The sequence below is a fragment of the Alligator sinensis genome, unplaced genomic scaffold (genome assembly GCF_000455745.1).
Source record: "Alligator sinensis unplaced genomic scaffold, ASM45574v1 scaffold505_1, whole genome shotgun sequence".
In the NCBI taxonomy this organism is placed as follows: Eukaryota; Metazoa; Chordata; order Crocodylia; family Alligatoridae; genus Alligator; species Alligator sinensis.
Window position 1 is genome coordinate 2,452,010 of NW_005841940.1, and position 21,157 is coordinate 2,473,166.

Below are 21,157 nucleotides of genomic sequence, written 5' to 3' on the forward strand. Positions count from 1 at the left end.
GATTGAGTCACCAGTTCCTGACCACCTGCTTAAAATAACCATATTCAGTGAGTTGCAATAGCTAGCTGGCCTACCTTGCAACAGCCAGCCTGCCAGCTGTATCTCTCCCATTTCCTTCTACCCATTTAATTAAATCATACTCCATCCCTACTGCTGCAGTGGTTCCTCTTTTGCCAACACCAGAACCTTCATTCCACCCACTGTCCCATGCCAGATAGCAAGGAACACCTCTATCTTAGAAATGTGATTATCAAGAACTGAGCATTCTGTAGTTCTCTAGTCGGGTAGTGTATTGTGATCAACTCAACAATCCAGTTCAACAGTATAAAATTGTTTTCAGAACAAAATTTTAGGAAAGCTTTTTTTCACCATACAAAGCAGGGGTGGTGCGTAGGAGGTGTACGTGTACCTCCTGAGTGTGGCCGTGCACCCACTATAAAAAGGCACTGCTGACACTGTCAGCAGCGCCTGTGGGCAGTCACCGCTCACCACCCTGCTGCCGACACACCCGGCGGTGTCTGCGGGCAGTCCATGATCCCTGTTGGCTGCTGCTGACACTGCAGGCGGTGGCTGCGGGCTCGCCACCCTCCTCCAGCTCCTCCCTCCCACCCCCTCCCCACCAACAGTGTTGGTGGTGTCTGCGGGAGCTCCCCCGCTTACCGCTGCTGCACTCCTGCCACCACCGCCATGCTACTGCTGCCGCCGTGCCCACCCAGCTGCCGGGGGCACGAGTCGTTTATGATACAAAGTGTACTAAAAATTAGATTGCAGCAAAAATCAAACCCCAGGTAGAAAACATATTACTGTGCTGTTAACAAGGCACCAACACTGTTAATGTTCTGGATGCTTAAAACTCATTGCAAATCGTCTCACTGGCATAGTGGACTTTAAGCATTTCCTCAGCATTGTAAAATGGGATTTTAGATGCAGAAGATAGGTCTGGTCAGGTTTTTTTAACACTACAAGACAGGGCTGCCTTTATCTTGGTTCCTGAATATGTGGCTGTCGCTGAGCGACAAGTTCTGCGTGTCGACCCTGTAGTGGGATGAAACTGGGAGGCTCACCTAGGACACTGAACAACTGCACGTTTTGCTGAGCAAGGGCATGAAAGGGCCAGCTCTTACCAACAGTTGTGGAGCCGGCGCGAGCAGCGAGGTGCATGGCACCAGCACCACAGTTTGTGAATGCATGCACACTGCGATTTAAGAATTGGGCAGTCTGTGACATCACAAACCCACTCCCATTACTGGAGTTAAAAAGGCCAGGTTAGCATGGGGAAAGAAGGCAGTATGCCTGCATCAACTGCTCCAGCCGGAACTGGGGTAACCAGCTGTGCCAGTTTCCCAGACTGGAGACCCAGAGGGATCTCCAGCCATCAAACGGTGCAGGGCAGTGGAGCAGAGGTCTGTGTGGAATCCCATACCCTGACACCAGAAGACAGGAACCTGGAAGAAGATATTGGGGAAGCCTCATGCCAAAGCTCAGTGGAGGAATACTCTACAAAAGGGTAAAGTGTGAGATGTGAAATTCAGAGAAGGGGTCCTGACTGAGTGCAAGCGGAACTTCCAATAGGAAACTGCAGAGACATAATTGATTGAAGACAAGAAGGTGAGACAGCCCAGAGCTACATGTGTACATGATGTGGGGTGAACCTTCTTAATGAATTGATAATGAAATTGATATGAGTGAAGAGAAGCAAGACGAATGAATCCTTTATTTCCTTTATGGGATCATTATTTATTTTATTATCTATGAACTGATTTATCTATATTTACATGCCTGCGAATTAACTAAGTGAATCGGGCAATTCAGGATTAGTATAGATCCATGCTGGACTGAGTTGTCAGGTTCAAAGGAACACCAGACCAATTTATAGGTATGTTCCTATTCTTATAGAAGGGATAAGAGAAAACTAAGGACAAAGAAAGATATATCTGCATATTGCTAAAAGCTGTGACATCTGGAGCCATCAGGACTTGACTGGCAAGTGAACGGGGTATAAGGGAGGCGGAGCCCCAAGAAGCACCAGTGGTGGGAGCGCGCTCACGATAGTTTATACCACCAAAGGAACCTCCCTTTTCTTTTTTTTTAAGGCCAAAAGTAGCAGGAGAGTTAAGAGAGACTTACCATGAGTGGGTAGTCCAAGGTACCTGGATGTCAGCACAAGAAGGGCGCCAAACATAACAACTCAATCCAGGAGCACAAGACACCTATTGTTTTGGCTCAGCCGGGTACAGTGCCTATTCTCCGCCAAGCATGTAGAATATCAAGAGGCATCATTCTTGCAATGCCAAGAATTTGTGGGGGCTTAGCTATTGATACGTATCAGGGACATGTTCTCCAATGTTCCAACTGCTTGCAGAAAGGCAAACATAATCCTTAGCCTGACCTCATAAGGTCCCTCCTAACCACTCTATATCATAAAATCATAGAAAAGTAGGGTTGGGAGGGACCTTAGGAGGTCATCTAGTCCAAACCCCTGCTCAAAGAAGGACCATCCCCAGATAGATCATCCCAGCTAAGGCTTTGTCTAGCCGGGTCTTCAAAACCTCCAAGGATGAAGATTCCACAACTTCTCTGGGTAATCTGTTCCAGTGTTTTACTCCTAGTGAGAGAATTTTTCCTAATATCTAACCTCAACTTCCCTTGTTGGAACCTGAAACCATTGCTCCCTTGCTCCATACCCCCCATGTACTACCCCAAAATTGCTGTTATTAGTACTCTAGCCCAAGGCCTCTATCTCCCTACTGTCAAAACATGGCAGAACTGCATTCGACATGCACTGGGCAGCACACAGTCTACAAGCTACCTGCAACTGATAATCCCTATGAAATTCCCTACCCTTTGGTTTGTCTCAGAAGTTTTCATAGAGATATCAACTGAGAGAGAATGGCTCAGAAATCCCAGAGATGAGAAACAAAAAGAGAGACCTTCTTTGTGATGAAGGAACTGGTGAAAAAGGGACTGACTTGCTGTGGAGAAGAAGAATGTTGGCGTGACTTGGGACATTACAGATTGGTCAGGGAGATGTGGAGGCAGCTAATGGAGATGATGAATGTGCAAACCTTATTGCTGGGAAGCACGCTTCACATTTTAGAATTCCAAGGGCAGACCGGGCGGGTACAGAGGATAGGAATAAGGGTTCTACTGGTTGCCCCAATGCAACCAGGGAACCCTTTGCCCACAAGATCATCAATAGCCTCCTTGGGTTGGCAAGATTTACAGCACATAGCAGTAGGACATAATTAAGTGGAGATCACACTACTTTTGCCAACACCAGAACCTTCAGTTCAACTGACATCAGTTGAAACAGCCAAGACTGTCAGTATGTCCAGGCCAAACTGGTTAGTGACTACACGGTAGCAGTTAGGGGTAGTGAACTTCCACATAGCAAGGCCTACATGCTTTTGAAGGGCTAGCAGAAATTCCATATTTGCAATCTGTGCCTCTAGTCTAATCTCCATGCAGATTCAGGGAAAATGCTGTTTATCCTTCTGGAGTTCTGTAGCCACAGTGGGTCACTCCAGGTATGAAGCACAGTCTACTCCCAGTCTACTCCCAAGAGTCAGTGCCTGTTTTGTGAGTCCAAAAATGGTGGTGCACAGAGTGAAACTGTTCTAAAAGAAGACATTTCTGAAGCTATAGCTTATTGTCTTCATCTGTACTATCGTTCCTCTTTTATACAGCTTTTGGCAGGATAGAGGAAGCTGTAGCTGCTGATGTTGCAAAAAATGTAGCCAAGACCACTTAGCAGTAAGACAGTTGGCTTTCAAAGTTGTAGCCATCCGGTGGCAACCCATCAAATACATGTGCACTAGATGCTACATACTCCTATCTATCAGCATCATGGCATGGAGCTTTGCTTTGTTCTTAGTGGTCTTTTAGGAGTTTGAAAATGATGTCGGCCACCCAAGAAGAGTGGCAAGAGGGGAACCATGGGCTTTTTGGTTTGACTTCCAGACAGAGAACACATTAACCTCTGGCTAACTTGTGCCGGATAATACCCCATTGTGCCTCAGAGGAGCAATCCTCTAATGTGCAGCATTGCAAAGGAGCATGGAATGTGGAGCCATAAGGCGTGGCACATACTTCAGAGAAAGTTCTCACCTCTGTAGAAGCAATCACTTGTAAGGAAGTAAACTCTGACTGTTTGGTTGGATAGAGCTGCTAAATGACAGTTAATAAGAAACAGTGGAAGGAATTCTAGTGAAGCTTCTTGCTTCAAAGTAAATACCCTTATGCTGGCAAATCCTTAGTTTCGTAATGACTTGTGGGAATGTGCTCAGCTAAAGCAATATGAAAAGGTTAGGACAAGGAGAAGTAAGTTTTGAGATAGTTTAGTAAATTACAGATGATGACTCAGGGTCTGTGTCTACATGAGATGCTGACTACACAGTAGCCCGATACTACTGCACAGCAGCACCACGCGGCAACAATTGTTAGCATTAGGCTACTGTGCAGTAGCATCATGAAAAAGCTGTTCATTAGAGCAGAACTTGGGTTGCTGTGCAGTCAGTGTCTCGTGTAGATGTGGCCATGGAGTAGCTAATGTGACACCAGAGGCATCTAAATCACTATGTAACTTGGTACTGTGCACCACAATTTACTCTTGTTTATACTTTTGTCAATCCACATAGCGCTACTGGAATAGAACATTGTTTTAGGGGTTCTCCATGTATTTAAGAATGGATTTGTTTTGATGACTGTGACACAAGCTTCAAAGTATTGTTCATAAAGCAGAAAACAGAAAACTGTAGTGTTTTTCTTATCTTACAGAATTCATCCTACTGTAACTGGTGGCTGCCAGGCACTGAACATTTCTGCTTGGGATGGCGGAGGATCAGGAGCTTACTCAGCCAGGAAAGATTCACCTCAAGCCCTCACTTCAGCAGCGTACCAGCAACATCTATCGCAGTGCAGAGCACTCTCAGGCCTTGCTCAGTGGCCTGGTAACTCTCCGAGATCGTGGCATCCTCTTCGATGTAGTCCTGGTAGTGGAGGAGAAACCTATTGAAGCTCATCGTATACTTCTAGCTGCATCTTGTGACTATTTCAGGTGAATCACAATGCTTCTATAAGTGACATATTTTTCAATACGACTCAAAGCAGCAACACTCAATAAATTCTGAATTGTAGATGGTTTTCCCATAGAATTCTGCTTCTATCTCAAAGGATGCATGAGGCTGCATGGAACTTGTTATAGCCCATGGTATACTCAGACACTGCAGTGCCTGAACATTTAATTATGATGCTGAACATAGGGATGAGAAAGAAATAGAGAGTCAGCCTTATGATGTAGGATCCATTTGCTTTTGGGTGTCAAATGAGACTTAAATGAGTTTAATGCATTTTAAGTATTTAATTTATATTTGTTCTCTATTCTTTTATACCATTTTGAAAGTAAAACCAATCTTTGTACTGCACATAAAGTTTTTTGCTTCCAAGTGCCTCCATTTCACTCAGAGCCCATAGTACTTTTCCTTGTTATAAATGTCCTGTATGTCAGAAATACTACACAGTGCATCCAGTGAGGCTGCTAAAGTTTTATTAGCATCAGTGAGATTTGGCCTATTATAGTATTTGTTTCATAATACATGGCAAGTTATAAAATGTATTGTGGGAAACATAGTTTTCTTCATGCTGTAATTATTAGATTGTAATAACTTGAGGTATCCTGGGGGCAAATCCAACTGTGGCTGAATTCAGTGGGGTCTTTCTGTTGACTTTGAGAGCTGGATCAGCCCTTAGTCCGCTAATTATTGAACAGTCACAATTTGCATCATCGATTTAATGTCCTACAAAATTTAATTTCCCAAAACAAATTATCGTAGTTCTAGCGAATGGCACCCAAAAGTTAGGAAGGAATTTCTTTTAACTAATTTTATCTGGAAAAAGGCTAGTCTGATCCAAAAAATATACCCTCAGATTTCAGTTCTCAGCACATCTAGGCTAAAGTAATTCCTTTGCATTCCTGATGATGCACTTGGGTATTCTCTCTGCTTTTATCACCCCCTATTTTTTCAACACTTCAAGCTTGATATAACAGACATAATTCTCTTAGACAAGAGAGTTTGGATCTTCTTGAGGAATCCATCAGCATTGTTTGGGGTTGCTGCTGAATGACATGAAGCCATCCTTTTTAGGGGCTAGGATTTAAATGCTTTTGCTCACTTCTGAACTGTGTGTGCTCTCTCAGTGGTTCCAACACTTTCAGGAAGAGAGGGGCATATGATATGCATCTTAACATTGTGTTCTTTGTAGCAGTAGAGCACTGGCAATAGGCTAGCAACTCCTATGATTTTTTTTTCTTTTTTGTTTAAACTTCTTTAAAAATGAGGGTTTACACAACAAGCTCTAAAAGACCTTTAATGATGATAATCACATTGTCAGACACAAGAGTATGTTGGCCTCTTAGTCATTTGAGGCTTCTGGTCCCAAAGCTAGACAGCTGAGCATATCTTTCTTGGCCTACTGGATTTGGGAACAGGAGTATAGACTCTACAAAGCTGTCTGGCTGTTATCCATCCATCTGAATGTTTTGGATGTCCCCAGAATAATGAGAGGTTGAATAGTTACATGGCCTTGATAACACTGTAGTGCAGCATGTACTTTTTCTTTTTTCAGAGGAATGTTTGCTGGAGGCCTCAGAGAGATGGAACAGGGAGAGGTTCGTATTCATGGAGTCTCGTACAATGCAATGTGTAAAATCCTGAATTTTATATACACATCTGAGCTGGAACTTAGCCTGAGCAACGTGCAAGAAATATTATCTGCAGCCTGCCAACTTCAGGTGAGGATTTAGGAGATGCGATGAAGAAGAAACAAGAGGAAAAGGGAAGAGGGGCAAATAAGGAATAGGGACATACAGTTTCAGATGTGTATAAACTAGATCTGGATTGTCTCTCATTCTTATAAGTAATTTTATTATTTATAGTCCTTTACCATTTATTCAAAAGGCAGACTTTTATAATGGTTGACTTCCCCCAATATGGTCAGTAATCTCTTTCCTGCTTAATGATATCTCATCAGGCACACTGTTAGAATACATTACGGTTTGTGTTAAATGATATCATGTTCTGTTCTGATGCTGTTAGGGTGCTCCAAATTTTCAGGATCTCATCTACAGAATGTGGGCTGATTCCACAGGCACACATCCCTTTCCCCCTTGTCATGGTTTGGGGTTCCCGGAGGTGGCTGTGATGTCCCTGGCAGCTTTGCAACTGTGCCAGCTCCACCCCGAGGGCACCCTCTTGTCTCACCTGCCATGTCTTGTTGGTGAAATAAATCGGGAGGCTCCCCATAGGCTTTCGTGTGGTCCCAGTCCAATGAACCTCACTGGTCCTTGAGCCCTTCACTGGACTTCTCTGCAGTACTGTGCCGCACTGGGCATCTTGAGCCTTATGGGCTAATTGCATGGCTCTTGAGCCACCCCTACACCACACCCCATGCCTCATGGATGTTACAAAAATGTTGTTCCCTCTGTTGGGGTCTTCGCCTCCTTGGTCACCACCCCTTTAATTTAGCTAGGCCTTCTAGCCTAGGCCCACTATGTCGGACCTGGCTTTGAAGCACTAGCTCCAGTTGGTTTCTCCCAGTCACCGGGCCCCCGGCCCCCTGTCTGTGGGAGTCTTGGCCCCTGTCTGACTGCGCCCTTCTGGCATCAAGCCCTCCAGCCCCTGTCTATCTCAGTGCATTGCACTCTCTGCCCGCTGCAGGCTCTCTCACAGTTCATGCCCTGCCCCTGCCCCTATCAGGGCTCAAAGGAATTGTGTGCCCCTCCTGGACACTAATGGGGCCTCTGTACCCCCACCCTTACAGCCCTATCCCAAACCTCTGGTACAAAAAACAACACAAATATAAGCCCCTGGGCTGTAACAGACCAATAACGTTGAAGACTGTGCTCTACCCCTTTAAGAAGGCAAACTTCCAACCCTAGAACAGCATGTCTTCTAGCCCTGGGTACCTTGTGGGCTCCTGGAGCCTTATTGTTCTTGTAGGCAGCAAAGCAGGCAACCAGACACCTCTGGGCAGCTCTCCTGAGCAGGGTGTCCTTCCCCTGGCAGTCTCCAGAGAGAGTGGATCCTGTTAGCCCCAGCCCTGAGCTTATGTGTTCCCAGAGCCCTGCCTTCTTCAGTTCAGCTGACCACCTGCAGGTATTGGCTAATTTACCTTGTTAGCCTGTTGCTCAGGCAACCTGCAGCTGTGGAGCTCTGCCTAGCCTGCAGGGCTCCGTGGCTAGGCTGCTTCTGCCCTTAAAGGAGCAGGCACATCTTAGTGCCCTGCAACACCCTCAACCCTGGCCCATTAACTGGGTGGAACAAGGACCCCAGTGTCTACAAAGCTTGCAGAGCTCTTGGTTTGCCATCAAGATGTATTTTGCTTCTGTTTCTCATGTTGCTATCTTCTAAATGCTGCACAGATCACATGCTCACTGGGTGGTTTACTCTGTCAACCCTAGTGGATTCACGAGATGCTTCTCAGTGGAGACAGTCATCTCTAGTAAAGAGAACTTTTCTGCTTTCAGGATGTCTTTAATTTAAAGGAGCAATTTTATACTGTACTCCGTAAACTACATTTAAGTATTAATTTTTCTTTCAAAAGGCTTCTTCTGCATTGGAATGATAATATCCAACTTACTATCCTGTTGTGCATTTGTCTCTCTGCCTTTAATGCAATATGTTTGGTCTGTCTGGAAACAGAAAAACTGTTGTCTACTCATCTACAGACCCACGTAGGATCATGTTCTTCTTTGGAGAAAGGTGATTGCGGTACCATGGCTTTCAGTTTGGGCCAGTAGTGTAATAGGCAGAGTCATATTGTCGGCCTTCACAGTGATTGGTTTTCCTACCATTCCATACAACCTCATGAGCTGTCTTTCATGCCTCTAGGAACCTAGTCTCTCTAGTGCAATTCAAGAAGTGGATTGTCCAGAGTTAAAATTATGTGCTCTGTCTCTTACAGATTCCAGAAGTTGTTAAGTTCAGTTGTGATTTCCTCATGCCATGGGTAGATGAGGAGAACATCCTGGATATGTACAAATTAGCTGATCTATTTGACTTGAGACATTTGAGTGAACAGCTGGACTCCTACATTCTGAAGAACTTTGTGACCTTCTCAAAGACAGAAACATACCGACAGCTATCCCTGGAAAAGGTCTACACCCTTCTCAGCAGCAACTGTTTGGAGGTCAGCTGTGAGAATGAGGTTTATGAAGGGGCACTTCTTTATCATTACACTCCAGAGCAGTTGGAGACAGATCAGGTCTCACTAATGGAGCCTCCAAAGCTATTGGAGACAGTCCGCTTCCCCCTGATGGAGCTCCAGATCCTGCAGAGGCTCCACGACAAGTTAAGCGCATGTCCATTAAAGGATACAGTAGCCAATGCACTAATGTACCATAAAAATGAATGTCTTCAACCCGTGCTTCAGAGCTCACACACGCAGCTGCGGTCCGAGTTCCACTGTGTAGTGGGCTTTGGAGGGATGCATTCTACTCCCTCAACAGTCCTTAGTGACCAGGCCAAGTACCTGAACCCTTTGTTGGGAGAGTGGAAGCACTTTTCTGCTGCATTAGCCCCCAGGATGTCCAACCAAGGGATTGCTGTTCTCAACAACTTTGTATATTTAATTGGAGGAGATAATAATGTACGAGGTTTTCGAGCAGAGTCCAGGTGCTGGAGGTAAGAGATGATTTCTGACACCATTCTCTATTACCAGCCAGTTACAACTCTCAGGTCAAGAAATCTCCACTGCAGTACTTTTTATAGTTGGCCAGAAATGTTGGGAACTGTGTGGGACCTTACCAAAAGAAATGGCAAGGATGAAAAAAGACCAACCTGATAGTAAAAGAGGAAGCTTCTGTTTGAGCACATATTGTTTGCTTATCAGTCAAAAGAAGAAAAGCAAATATTGCAACACTATACAAAAGCTTAGTTGAGTTGCAGCAAAATATTGAGTTCTGAGCACAAAACTGGCAGATAGGGCTTCTTATATGCTAATCTTGGTTCTTACACTAATAACCTTTTGCAGTTTGGTCAACTTTCTTAGCTTCTGTCTCATCTGTCAAATAAGGATTATACTTACTGATTATACTTACGCTGAATTAAAAAATGGTATTATAAGCAAGTATGGGGTTTCCTACTGTTTACCTGAATATTGGAGGAGTAGAAGCTTTTTAAGCACTGCTAGAGAAGAGACGGCTCTTCTTCTTTTCTTAGAGGCTAAATGCCAGACTTGTAGTTTGCATCAGTGAACTCGAAATAGCAGTATTCATAAATGTGATAGCAACAGGAAGTGAATTAAGGAACACAGCTATCAAAACCATTTTAAGCCAAGTTGCAGTGTTGGTTGCTTATTGTGATTTCATATGTATAGTTCTCCAGCACCAATTTCTATTTTTTTTAATTTCCAGAGGGATAGAGCAAAGATCATTTTTAACTTTATATGTTTAAGCTTATTACATGATAAACAGCTGAATTACAAACCTTTCTCTCCATATTATAGTGATTTCTTGAGATTTTAGTTCAGTTGTTCTTACTTTCATACACAACCTGACTTTCAGTCCCAATGGTTTCATTCATACTTCTCTTGTAATTAAGTTTTCACAGTTTTACTGGAATGGCTATTTTAAGGCCCCTCTTACTCTGAACAAACCAAAGAAGCATTAAACATCCTTACTTTTCCTCCCTTTTTGAGATCCCTCATTTAGTCCTTGTGCTAGTGTTTGCTAATTTTACCTCGTGGCATATCTGCCAACTAACAGGATTGTCAGTTTGTTTAGTGGCAGTGGTACAAAGATACTGGAAGGACTAAGCTTTCATAGTCTGGTTTATTTTTGCTAAAATATCTCTTTGCAAAATAAAATAAAACTTAACCAGTAGTTACACTTTGACATGGCTAAGTGTCATTGTAATGGGAACAGCACCTTACAAAAGAAATGAATTTGAGCAAAGACAGTTTTGTTGTCCTGATCTGCCTGAAGCTGACCCATGTTCCAGCAATGACACTGTCTCAGTGTCTCACTGCTCTTTGTTGGCTGTGTGTTGGTAACATAGTTTGATCATATTCCTTTGCAAGATATGACCCACGACACAACAAATGGTTCCAGATCCAGTCTCTGCAGCAAGAGCATGCTGACCTCTGTGTCTGTGTTGTGGATGAATACATATATGCTGTCGCAGGACGGGACTATCATGATGATCTGAGAGAGGTGGAGAGGTACGATCCTAAAACCAACACCTGGGAATATGTGGCACCTCTGAGAAAGAAGGTAAGAAATGCACTGCCAGCAAGTCCTGATTAGAGTAATAAAATCATAGAAAGTTAGGGCTGGAAGGGACCTCAGGAGGTCATCTAGTCCAACCCCCTGCTCAAAGCAGGACCATTCCCAACTAGATCATCCCAGCCAAAGATTTGTCTAGCTGGGTTTTGAAAACCTCCAAGGATGGAGCTTCCATCACCTCTCTGGGTAATCTGCTCCAATGTTTAGCTACCCTCTAGTGAGAAAATTAATATCCAACCTAAACTTTTTTTGCTGCAAATTGAGACTGTTGCCCCTTGTTCTGTCACCTGCTACCACTGAGATCAGTCTAGCACCATCCTCTTTCAAATCCCCCTTCAGGTAGTTGAAGGCTGCTATTAAATCTCCCCTCAGTCTTCTGTTTTCTAGATTAAATAAACCCAGTTCTCTCGTTCTTTCCTCTTGTCCCCCAGCCCCCTCACCATTTTAGTTGCCCTCTGCTGGAGTCTCTCCAATTTGTCCACATCCTTTTTGTAGTGGGGGTCCAAAACTGAACACAGTATTCCAGATGTGGCCTCACCAGTGCTGAATAAAAGGAAATAATCACTTCCCTTGACCTACTGGCAACACACCTACCAGTGCAGCCCAGAATGCCATTAGCCTTCTTGGCAACAAGGCACACTGCTGGCTCATATTCAGCTTATTGTCTACTGTAACCCCCAGGTCCTTTTCTGCAAAGCTGTTGCCCAGCCCATCACCCCCAGTCTGTACTGGTACATGGGATTGTTCTGTCCTAAGTGCAGGACTTTGCACTTGTCCTTGTTGAACCTCATGAGATTCCTTCTAGCTCAATCCTCCAATTTATCTAAGTCATTCTGAATTCTAGCCCTACCCTCCAGCATATCTACTACTCCCCCCAACTTGGTGTCATCTGCAAACTTGCTGAGGGTGCAGCCTATGCCATCTTCCAGGTCACTGATTAACTTCCCTGATACTTGTTTTGATCTCTCCTACATACTTTTTGTGGCTTATCTCAGGCATGACTCTTAATTTTGTTATATTCAGGTGGAGGACAGTGAGCCAAAAATAGAGGGACAAATATCAAGAGGAGGTTTTAAAATACCATTGCATCTACATTTGTGTCATCCTTATGTTGTCTCTAAACTGATCCTACTGAAAAACTACCTCTCCCCTACTATGTGATCTAGGTAAACTTCCTGGTTATATGAGAGAGAGAAATCTGAGTCTAGAAATAGGCCAGTATAAGTTTTTGTGAGGTATGGTTGAGAGAGATGATCCTTCAAGGCAGCTCCATTAAAAGTTAGCAGTTTGTATATGGTGGTTTTATGCTTCCATTTCTTCTCCTGTCACTCACTATATGAAGGGATTATTCTGTGGTGTTACAATAAGACTTTTTTGCTAGTGGACTCTATTTGAATAGACTATCCAATGAAAACAGTTCCTAAGTAAGAACGAGTTTGATCCTGAAATATACTGAACCCTTGCAACTTCCATCAGTTTTAATCAGCTATTGGTGCTTTTTAGGTCAAGGGGGCAAATCTTAATATGACCAGAGAGGAAAAAATCCCAAATCATATGAGAAACAGGAACAATGCCTGTATTTTGAAACTCAGATGTCAGTTTTCCTGTCCCTCCAATGAAAAAGCTGCATACAATTGATTTTTAAAAATTTCTTAAAATTAGAGTTCTTGCTGGTGAAAGGTGCCTGCTTTATAGCTTCACTTTATTCCCAGAATGAATACAGCATGGGTATTAGTAGTACAAGTTTCTTGCTGGCCATCTTCCCTGATGTATACCCAGCCATATGATTCGCATGATGTAGAGGAAACTACAGTGGACCATAGAATCATAGGAAATTAAGGTCGGAAGGGACCTCAGGAGGTCGTCTAGTCCAACCTGCTGCTCAAAGCAGGACCATCCCTAACTAGATAATTCCAACCAGGGCTTTGTCAAGCCAGGCCTTAAAACCCGCCAAGGATAGAGATTCCACCACTTCTCTAGGTAACCTGTTCCAGTGCTTCACTACGCTCCTAGTGAGAGAGTTTGTCTTAATATCCAACCTAAACTTCCCTTGTGCAACTTGAGACCATTGCCCCTTGTTCTGTCATTTGCCACCACTGAGAACAGTCTAGCTCCATCCTCTTTGGAACTACCCTTCACGTAGTTAAAGACTGCTATTAAATCCCCCCTCAGTCTTCTCTTCTGCAATGAAATAAGCCCAATTCCTTCACACTGTCCTCATAAGCCATGTCTTCCAACCCCCCTCACCATTTTCATTGCCCTCCACTGGACTCTCTCCAACTTGTCCACATCCTTTCTGTAGGGGGAGGCCCAAAACAACACAGTACTCCAGATGTGGCCTCACCAGTGCAGAATAGAGGGGAAAAATCACTTCCCTTGATCTGCTTGCAGTGCTTCTACTAATATAGCCCAGTATGCTTTTAGCCTTCTTGGCAACAAGAGCACACTGTTGACTCATATTCAGCTTATTGTCCACAGTAACCCCTTGGTCCTTTTCTGCAGAGCTGCTTTGCCAGTTGGTCCCCAGCCTGTAGCAGTATATGGGATTGTTCTATCCTAAGTTCAGGACTTTGCATTTATCCTTGTTGAACCTCATGAGATTTCTTACGGCCCAATCCTCCAATTTGTCTAGGTCGCTCTAAATCCTAGCCCTACCCTCCAGCATATCTACTACTCCCCTCCCCCCCTCCTCCCCCCCAGCTTGGTGTCATCCACAGATTTGTTTAGGATGCAATCCATCCCATCTTCCAGATTGTTAATGAAGAAACTGAACAAAACCGGCCTCAAGATTGACCCCTGGGGCACTCCATTTGATATCAGCTGCCAACTAGACCTCAAGCCAGTGATCACTACCCATTGAACCTGATGATCCAGCAAGCCTTCTGTCCACCTTATAGTTCATTCATCCAACCCATACTTCCTTAACTTGCTTGCAAGAATGCTGTGGGAGACTGTAACATGTAACTGTAACTGCTATCTCAAGGTATATCATACCCACTGCTCTCCCCACATCCAGATCCAGTCATCTTATCATAGAAGGCAATCAGGTTGGTCAGGCATGACTTTTCCTTGGTGAATCCATGCTGACTGTATCTAATCACTTTTTTCTTCTCCAAGTGCTTAGAAATGGATTCCTTGAGGACCTGGCTCTCTGATTTTTCTTGGGATTGACATGAGGCTGACTGGTCTGTAGTTTCCTGGATCCTCCTCCTTCCCTTTCTTAAAGATGAGCACTATAATTGTCCTTTTCTAATCATCCGGGACCTCCCCTGTTCACCACGAGTTCTCAAAAATAATGGCCAGTGACTCTGCAATCACACCAGCCAACTCCCTCAGCACTTTTGGATGCATTGCATCTGGCCCCATGGACCTGTACATGTTCAGCTTTTTTTAATAGTCCCTAACCTGTTCTTTCACTACTGAGGGCTGCTCACCTTCTCCCCAAACTCTGCTGCCAGGTGCAGCAGTTTGGGACCTGACCTTGCCTGTGAAGACCAAGGTTAAAAAAGGCATTGAGTACTTCAGCCTTTTCTTCATCATCTGTTACTAAGGTGCCTCCCCCATTCAGTAAGGGACCCACACTTTCCCTGACCTTCCTCTTGTTGCTGACATACTTGTAAAAACCCTTCTTGTTACCTTTCATGTCCCTTGCTAGCTGCAAATTCAGTTGGCTTTGGCTTTCCTGATTTCATCCCTGAGCAATATTCTTATACTCCTCCTTAGTCATCTGTCCGAGTTTCCACTTCTTGCAAGCTTTTTTTTTGTGTTTGAGCTCACCAAAGAGTTCTCTGCTAAGCCAAGCTGGTAACCTGCCATATTTGCTATTCTTCCTGCACATTGGGATGGTTTGTTCCTGTGCCCTCAGGAAATTATAATTCAGCCAGGGATGCTGGTGTCACAGAAAGGACGAATCACTTGTGACTCAGAATTTATGACTGCTAGGCTATTCTGCCTGCCTTCTCAGTAATGAAGCAAAAGCTTCTATAAAAGTTTTAACTTCCACACAAGGGCTTTGGGATAAGCAAAGTAGGAAAGTGGTGGTATGGAAGAGCTTCTAGTTAAGGAATGATAAGATGCCTGAAGCCACTGCAGCTCTGGAGGAGTCAGATATTTTACTCTATATCGGTTAAAGAACTGAATCTCACATTTATGGAATCATTACCTACACAGAAATCCTTCTAAATGTTAGTGCCTGAGTAATCTGAAAGACATAACAGCTCTGATGTCTTGTATTGAAAGGGGGAGGTATATTCCATACTTGAAGTGGGAGAAAATAGAGAAAACTTGCCCTCGCCCTCTTTGCTTTTCCTTGGAATGATTCAGGTGTATGCACATGCTGGAGCAACATTGGATGGGAAAATGTACATTACCTGTGGAAGAAGAGCAGAGGATTACTTGAAGGAGCTGCATCGTTATGATCCAGAGGCTGACCGCTGGGACACCTTAGCAGATGGTCCAGCAAGACGGGCCTGGCATGGGATGGCTGCACTTCTGGGAAAGTTGTATGTAATTGGAGGCAGCAACAATGATTCTGGCTATAGGAGAGATGTTCACGAGGTAAATTATTGTGCTGGTCCCTTTGCTGCTCACATGCACAACTTTTGCATTTTGCCACAGTCTGTTTATCTCACTGCTGTGCAGCTGTCTGGCTTGCAGTGACTTCTAATTCCACTCCACGTAACCATTGAATTTGCAGGGCTTTACTTACTGTTTGTTCCCTTATGTGCATTCTCTCTGACCCCTTAAAACCTTAAAACACTAGTTCTTGGGCTTCATATCAGGTTTTGTTTGCTTGTTTTAATCAGTGCTAGGTGGGTAGTACTTGGCTGAGTATGTAAAATACCCAAAGATGGCCCATAAATTTAATTCTTTCTCCACTGTCTTGACTCTTTCAGAAATTTTTGACTTGTCAAGAACTTTTGTATAAGCAATGTATAACAGCAGGATAGGAACTGTTGGGGGATAAGCTGGAGGTGTTTACAGTTGACTAACAGCTGATTGGGTTTTAGCACCCAATGAGGTATGGAATTGGCAGAATCAGGTTTGTTGGATGTTCCTGCTACAATCAGTGAGGACTTGCTTCTTTAGCTTATCTGTAGATTTGGAAAGATAATGCTGGATCAGTTACACTTAGTTCATATTCCTAATGTGTTCTTTGAAAACAGAAAGAGTAGGAATACATATATATTTGTAATTAAGCTTGGATAAGGGATAGAATGCAGTATTCTCTATAAATTAAATTTAAAAACTGACTATAAAAGAAGGCTGTTGTGACATGAGAATTCTTTTGACGTGTTTCAGGCTATGGCATTGTGGAAGGGTAACAGGGAAGAAGCAAACATTATCTTTTATGCAGTGTTTATGGAATGCACTTTATGATGAGGACAGAACTAAATCTAGTCAACTGAAAGTGTCTGGTAACAAAAAAGTTGTTAAAAAATCATATTAGCCAATTCCTTGTATTTATACATGATTGGAAACACCTCTCCCATGCTGCAGAGAAGCCACTTATGACTTTTGTCTAGTTGGTTTCACTGTAACACCATTTCTTCTGTAGGTTATGGCCCATTTTTTCGTGTGTGTGTGTGTCATACATTCCTTCCAAGCTCCTCAGCTTCTGGGTAACTTGTTTTTAAGTGACTTGCAGCAGTAACCACTGTGACGGCATTGGGCAAGCACTAGGTGGGCTTTTCTTCTTTGCATTTCATCTGTTTTAACCTGCTACACTGCTGTTCTAGTACTGAATGCATCTCAAAAGAGAGAAGATGCCATGGCTATGATGTAGCAAAGGCACCCCATGATATGGCAAGATGTCTGTTAATATGTAGAACATTATACATATTAAAAGATAACTAAATGGAGAATAAATTCTTTTGTGTCTGAATCTGTTTTCCAACAGGTAGCCTGCTACAGTCCCTGCACTGATCAGTGGGCAAACGTACGCCGTCTCCCTGCAGGACATGGAGAACCAGGAATTGCCATCTTAGACAACAGAATCTATGTCTTGGGGGGCAGGTCCCACAATCGAGGGATTCGAATGGACTATGTCCATATTTATGATGCAGAGAGAGACTGCTGGGAAGAAGGTCCTCAGCTGGAGGAGGATATTTCTGGAATGGCGGCCTGCGTCCTCACTCTGCCTAGAGCTATTCTAATGGATGCAGAAAAGTCGACCCCAGAATGGTATGCAGACAGGCTACAACATCATCCAGACTTTGCTTCTGAAGTTATGAGTGTGTCTGACTGGGAGGAATTTGACAATTCAAGTGAAGATTAAGGAACTTGAACATTTTTGCAGGGAGGCAAGAAAAATAAAATTTAGGGGAAATGTGTAGAAACTTTTTTATATCTTTCATATGACACACATTCAGTCAGTGTTAAACATTTGAAAACTTAAAAAAAAGTTCTAAACAAAATACCTTCTGCAGTCAGTCCTTCTCTATTTTGCCCCCAAACAGTAGTGTGAAAGCAGTCAAAGAATTAAAATACCAAGGTTTTGCCCTTTTGAGAGAGACTCTTCTCAAGATGCAGAACGAACAGAAAAAGACATAGTAGACTCATCTTGGTACTCCTCTTCACATTTTCAGCATGGTTCCTTTGTATGATCCTATCAGCTTAAATCTAATGGCCAGCTTAACACAAGATGAAACCTAGTGTCTCTTTCCTATGCCAGTTGTCAGTCTGCTGTGTAAGGTCATGCAGCAAGAGTAAATGTTGCAGCAGCAGCATTAGCAAGAAACCTGAATCCTCTTTCCCTCTGGGCATGCAGGTATCCTCATAATAGGTTTAGAAACTGTGATCTGACACCCACTTCTGAATGTATGTACTTCAGGTTTTATCAACAAGTTGGAAGACTTTTAGAAAATCTCTGTACTGATTATGATGAACTTTTAATTCAGTTGGACTTTCACAACCACCATTTGTTCACAAGTGAAATAATAAATTCTTGTGGGAAGTTTTTATTTTTCCTCTGGTTAATGTCTCTATTCTTTGATCAAAATGTGGGAATCTAAAACTTGGTGGACCAAATTAATCCATTACCTAGGTCTTTTTTAATGTAAATGAGCTTACGTTAGTAAAAAATATGACCCAACACTTAAAGAAGACACTAGGTAATGGAAAGTAAAAACGGGAGCAGAAATTGTTTTGCAGTGGTATAAGAAAAAAGCCAACAAGGATATCTGAAGGGATTGAAAGTCACAATGGTCCAAGGTCCAAGAAATGAGTGCCAGGAAAGTAATGCTGGACCATAAAGGCTGGGAATAAATATTGCATAACCGTCCCTTTCTGACTAGCAGTTTGTGCAACGTAAGATCTTTAAAGTCGCAGGAACATGAGGACACTTCACCGTCAAGCCAGGGGATGCGTGCAGGTAATACCCAGGTAAGTGACAGGGGCCAAGGCAGGCTTAGGAATAGGGGCGGCATGTGCATCTACAGGAGGCCTCAAATGCCTCTACACAAATGCTTGAAGCATGGGGAATAAGCAGGAGGAACTCATCCTCCTGCTAGCTAGCAAAAACCCAGACCTAGTGGGGCTCATGGAAACCTGGTGGGATTCTACCCACAACTAGGCAGTGGACATCGAGGGTTACAGGCTGTACAGGCGAGACAGAGCAGGGAAAAAAGAGGGGAGGGGTGTAGCACTCTACATCAAAGAGCAGTACACATGCTCGATGATTAGGATGGGGTCAGAGGAGGGGCAAACCGAGGCACTCTGGGTAAGAATGCAAGGGGGTCATGGGGAAAGGGACTTGATAGTGGGCGTCTACTACAGACCGCCTCACCAGGGGAATGAGGTGCACCTGGAATTCTCAGGTCAGCTCATGGAGGCTGTAAAGTCGAGGGACGTGGTCATCATGGGTGACCTAAACTACCCAGACACCTGCTGGGAGGAGCAGTCAGCCAGGTCTGACCGCTCCCATAGGTTCCTAGCCGGGTTACAGGACCTCCACCTAAACCAGGAGGTGCATAGTCCACCAAGCGAAATGCCTTGCTGGACTTGGTCCTTGCCACAAGTGACAACCTGGTGAGGGGTATGTGGGTACTTGACCACCTGGGCGACAGTGATCATCGCCTGCTGGAATTTACTATCCAGTGCAGGGTGGTGAAAGCAAGCAGTAAGGCAAAAGACCTAGCCCACACTCCCAGTGCCTTCTACCGCCCATCCGGAGCACAGGCCAGCCCAGCCTGCCCCATGCAGATCAGGGAGCGCACACCCACTCCCATGCCCTCCCAGACCGGTGGTGAGAGCTGCTGGAGGAGCCACCAGAAGAACAGCTTCCAGACCAGTGATGCACAGCAGCACATAGTGGCAGGAGCCCCCCTTCTTGAGTCCTGCACTCCCCTGCCCTGGCTGGGCTGCTTGTTCCAGCCCCAATCCCTCCCTCACTGTTGGGGTGTTGATCTGCTCCCCCCCCATGCTCCTTCCCTTCCCCCTCCGCCCACCACAACAGACTTACCAGCTGGAGGCAGCTGTGTTCAGCATGGTGAGGACTGCTGCCTGTTTAGCCTATGGCCGAACCTTTGAATTGGCGCCAAATCTTCAAATCCAATTCGGCCGAATTGAATCGGGACAGCAACTCGAATCACTGTCCCTCCAAATCAGCCAAATCCAAATCAAATACTTGCCACTTTGCACAGGCCTAATGTCCAGCTAACCAAATTGTATAAGCTGTAGAAAGAAACCCAGGAAAATCGCACAAATGAACCACTCCAGGGAAGGGCTTTCTAGAACAGTCTTAAAATACACTTTCTTGTACTGGTATTTTGAGGAATTATGACTATATTTTGCATAAGAAAATGTTTTAAATAAAAACAGGGACTAAATTAAATATGGATCTTAGTTGCAATGCTTACTGTGCCACCAGTGTTTTATCTATTTTAATTGGTTGGAGGACCATTACTAGCAAAGATGAATAGTATTCTTTTTACATGCTTTTTAGGTGATGCTGTCTCTAGTTTCTTTCAAGGCAGAGAGGGGTTAACCAGTGGAATGATTCTTTGTTCTGCTCATGGAGGCATAGTGTTTTCTTTTCCTATACATGCCACTAGAGGGTACTGCACAGTATTGCAAAGAACTGGGCCTTCAGGCCAATTCTTGGATTACATAAGGGAGTTCAAGGTAGGGCAATTGGTATACTGTTCTTCTTGAGCAAGCCAGAGAAACAGATGGTAAAAACGTTTTGCTTTTTAATTTCTTCCTGTTCCTGCATTACCTTCCCTGTGTTGGAGTTTTGACATTTAGATGTTAGCCAGTGCCTGAGATTTTTTTGTTTAAATAAACATTGGATACTGTGATGGTATTATTTAATGCTGAGGACTGATAGCGTGTCTCAGAGCATCCAAGATAAAGTTCCTACCCCAGGCCTTTGCTTTCTTGGGGAAATAAAATTTAGATCTCAAATGTTTCCCTAGAAGCACTGCAAATGCATTAACAAGTGTTGCATTCAGCCATTGTTTTAATTGATGGTATGACACAATACTGCTAGGTTACTCTGAAAATGTCTGTTCTAAAGAAAATGGTTATACATTTTCTTTAGGCAAAAACATACACGACTATGGCCCCAAACAATTCCTTTTTAAGATATGAACAGTGTGTTCTAAAGTCATGGTGTGTGACTCATCTATCTGCACATTTGCTTTAGTAAGTAACACAGAACTTTAATGTACTTTCAACCAAGCTGGTTAGGAATGGCTCACATCAGTTATAAGTGGATCTTTTCAAATGCATGTGTTTCATAATAAAATGTCTTAGCTTTAAGCTGGAAACACATATTACATGCAATGGTAAGCCCTTTGTAGTTCTTGTTTACTGGGGAAAAAAAGCATCCTTCCCAGAAATAAATTGCAGGAAATGGTACAGGTTGATGTGTTC

The 21,157-nt window shown here is 43.8% G+C and overlaps 1 protein-coding gene across 2 annotated transcripts in view; it reads left to right on the forward strand.

Moving 5' to 3' along the window:
- The window catches only part of KLHL22 (kelch like family member 22), a 22,432-nt gene extending 4,184 nt beyond the window's left edge, over window positions 1–18,248 (forward strand). The window contains exons 2-7 of one of the 2 annotated variants that reach the window (XM_006019887.3): window positions 4,777–5,056; window positions 6,625–6,790; window positions 8,962–9,680; window positions 11,077–11,269; window positions 15,605–15,838; window positions 17,181–18,248. In XM_006019887.3, the coding sequence (XP_006019949.1) occupies window positions 4,830–5,056; window positions 6,625–6,790; window positions 8,962–9,680; window positions 11,077–11,269; window positions 15,605–15,838; window positions 17,181–17,558 (1,917 nt within the window). In that variant the 5' untranslated portion in view covers window positions 4,777–4,829 and the 3' untranslated portion in view covers window positions 17,559–18,248. The remainder of the gene's footprint in view (window positions 1–4,776; window positions 5,057–6,624; window positions 6,791–8,961; window positions 9,681–11,076; window positions 11,270–15,604; window positions 15,839–17,180) is intronic. The other variant, XM_006019888.3, reaches the window with a different exon arrangement.
- The last annotated feature ends 2,909 nt before the right edge of the window (window positions 18,249–21,157 follow it).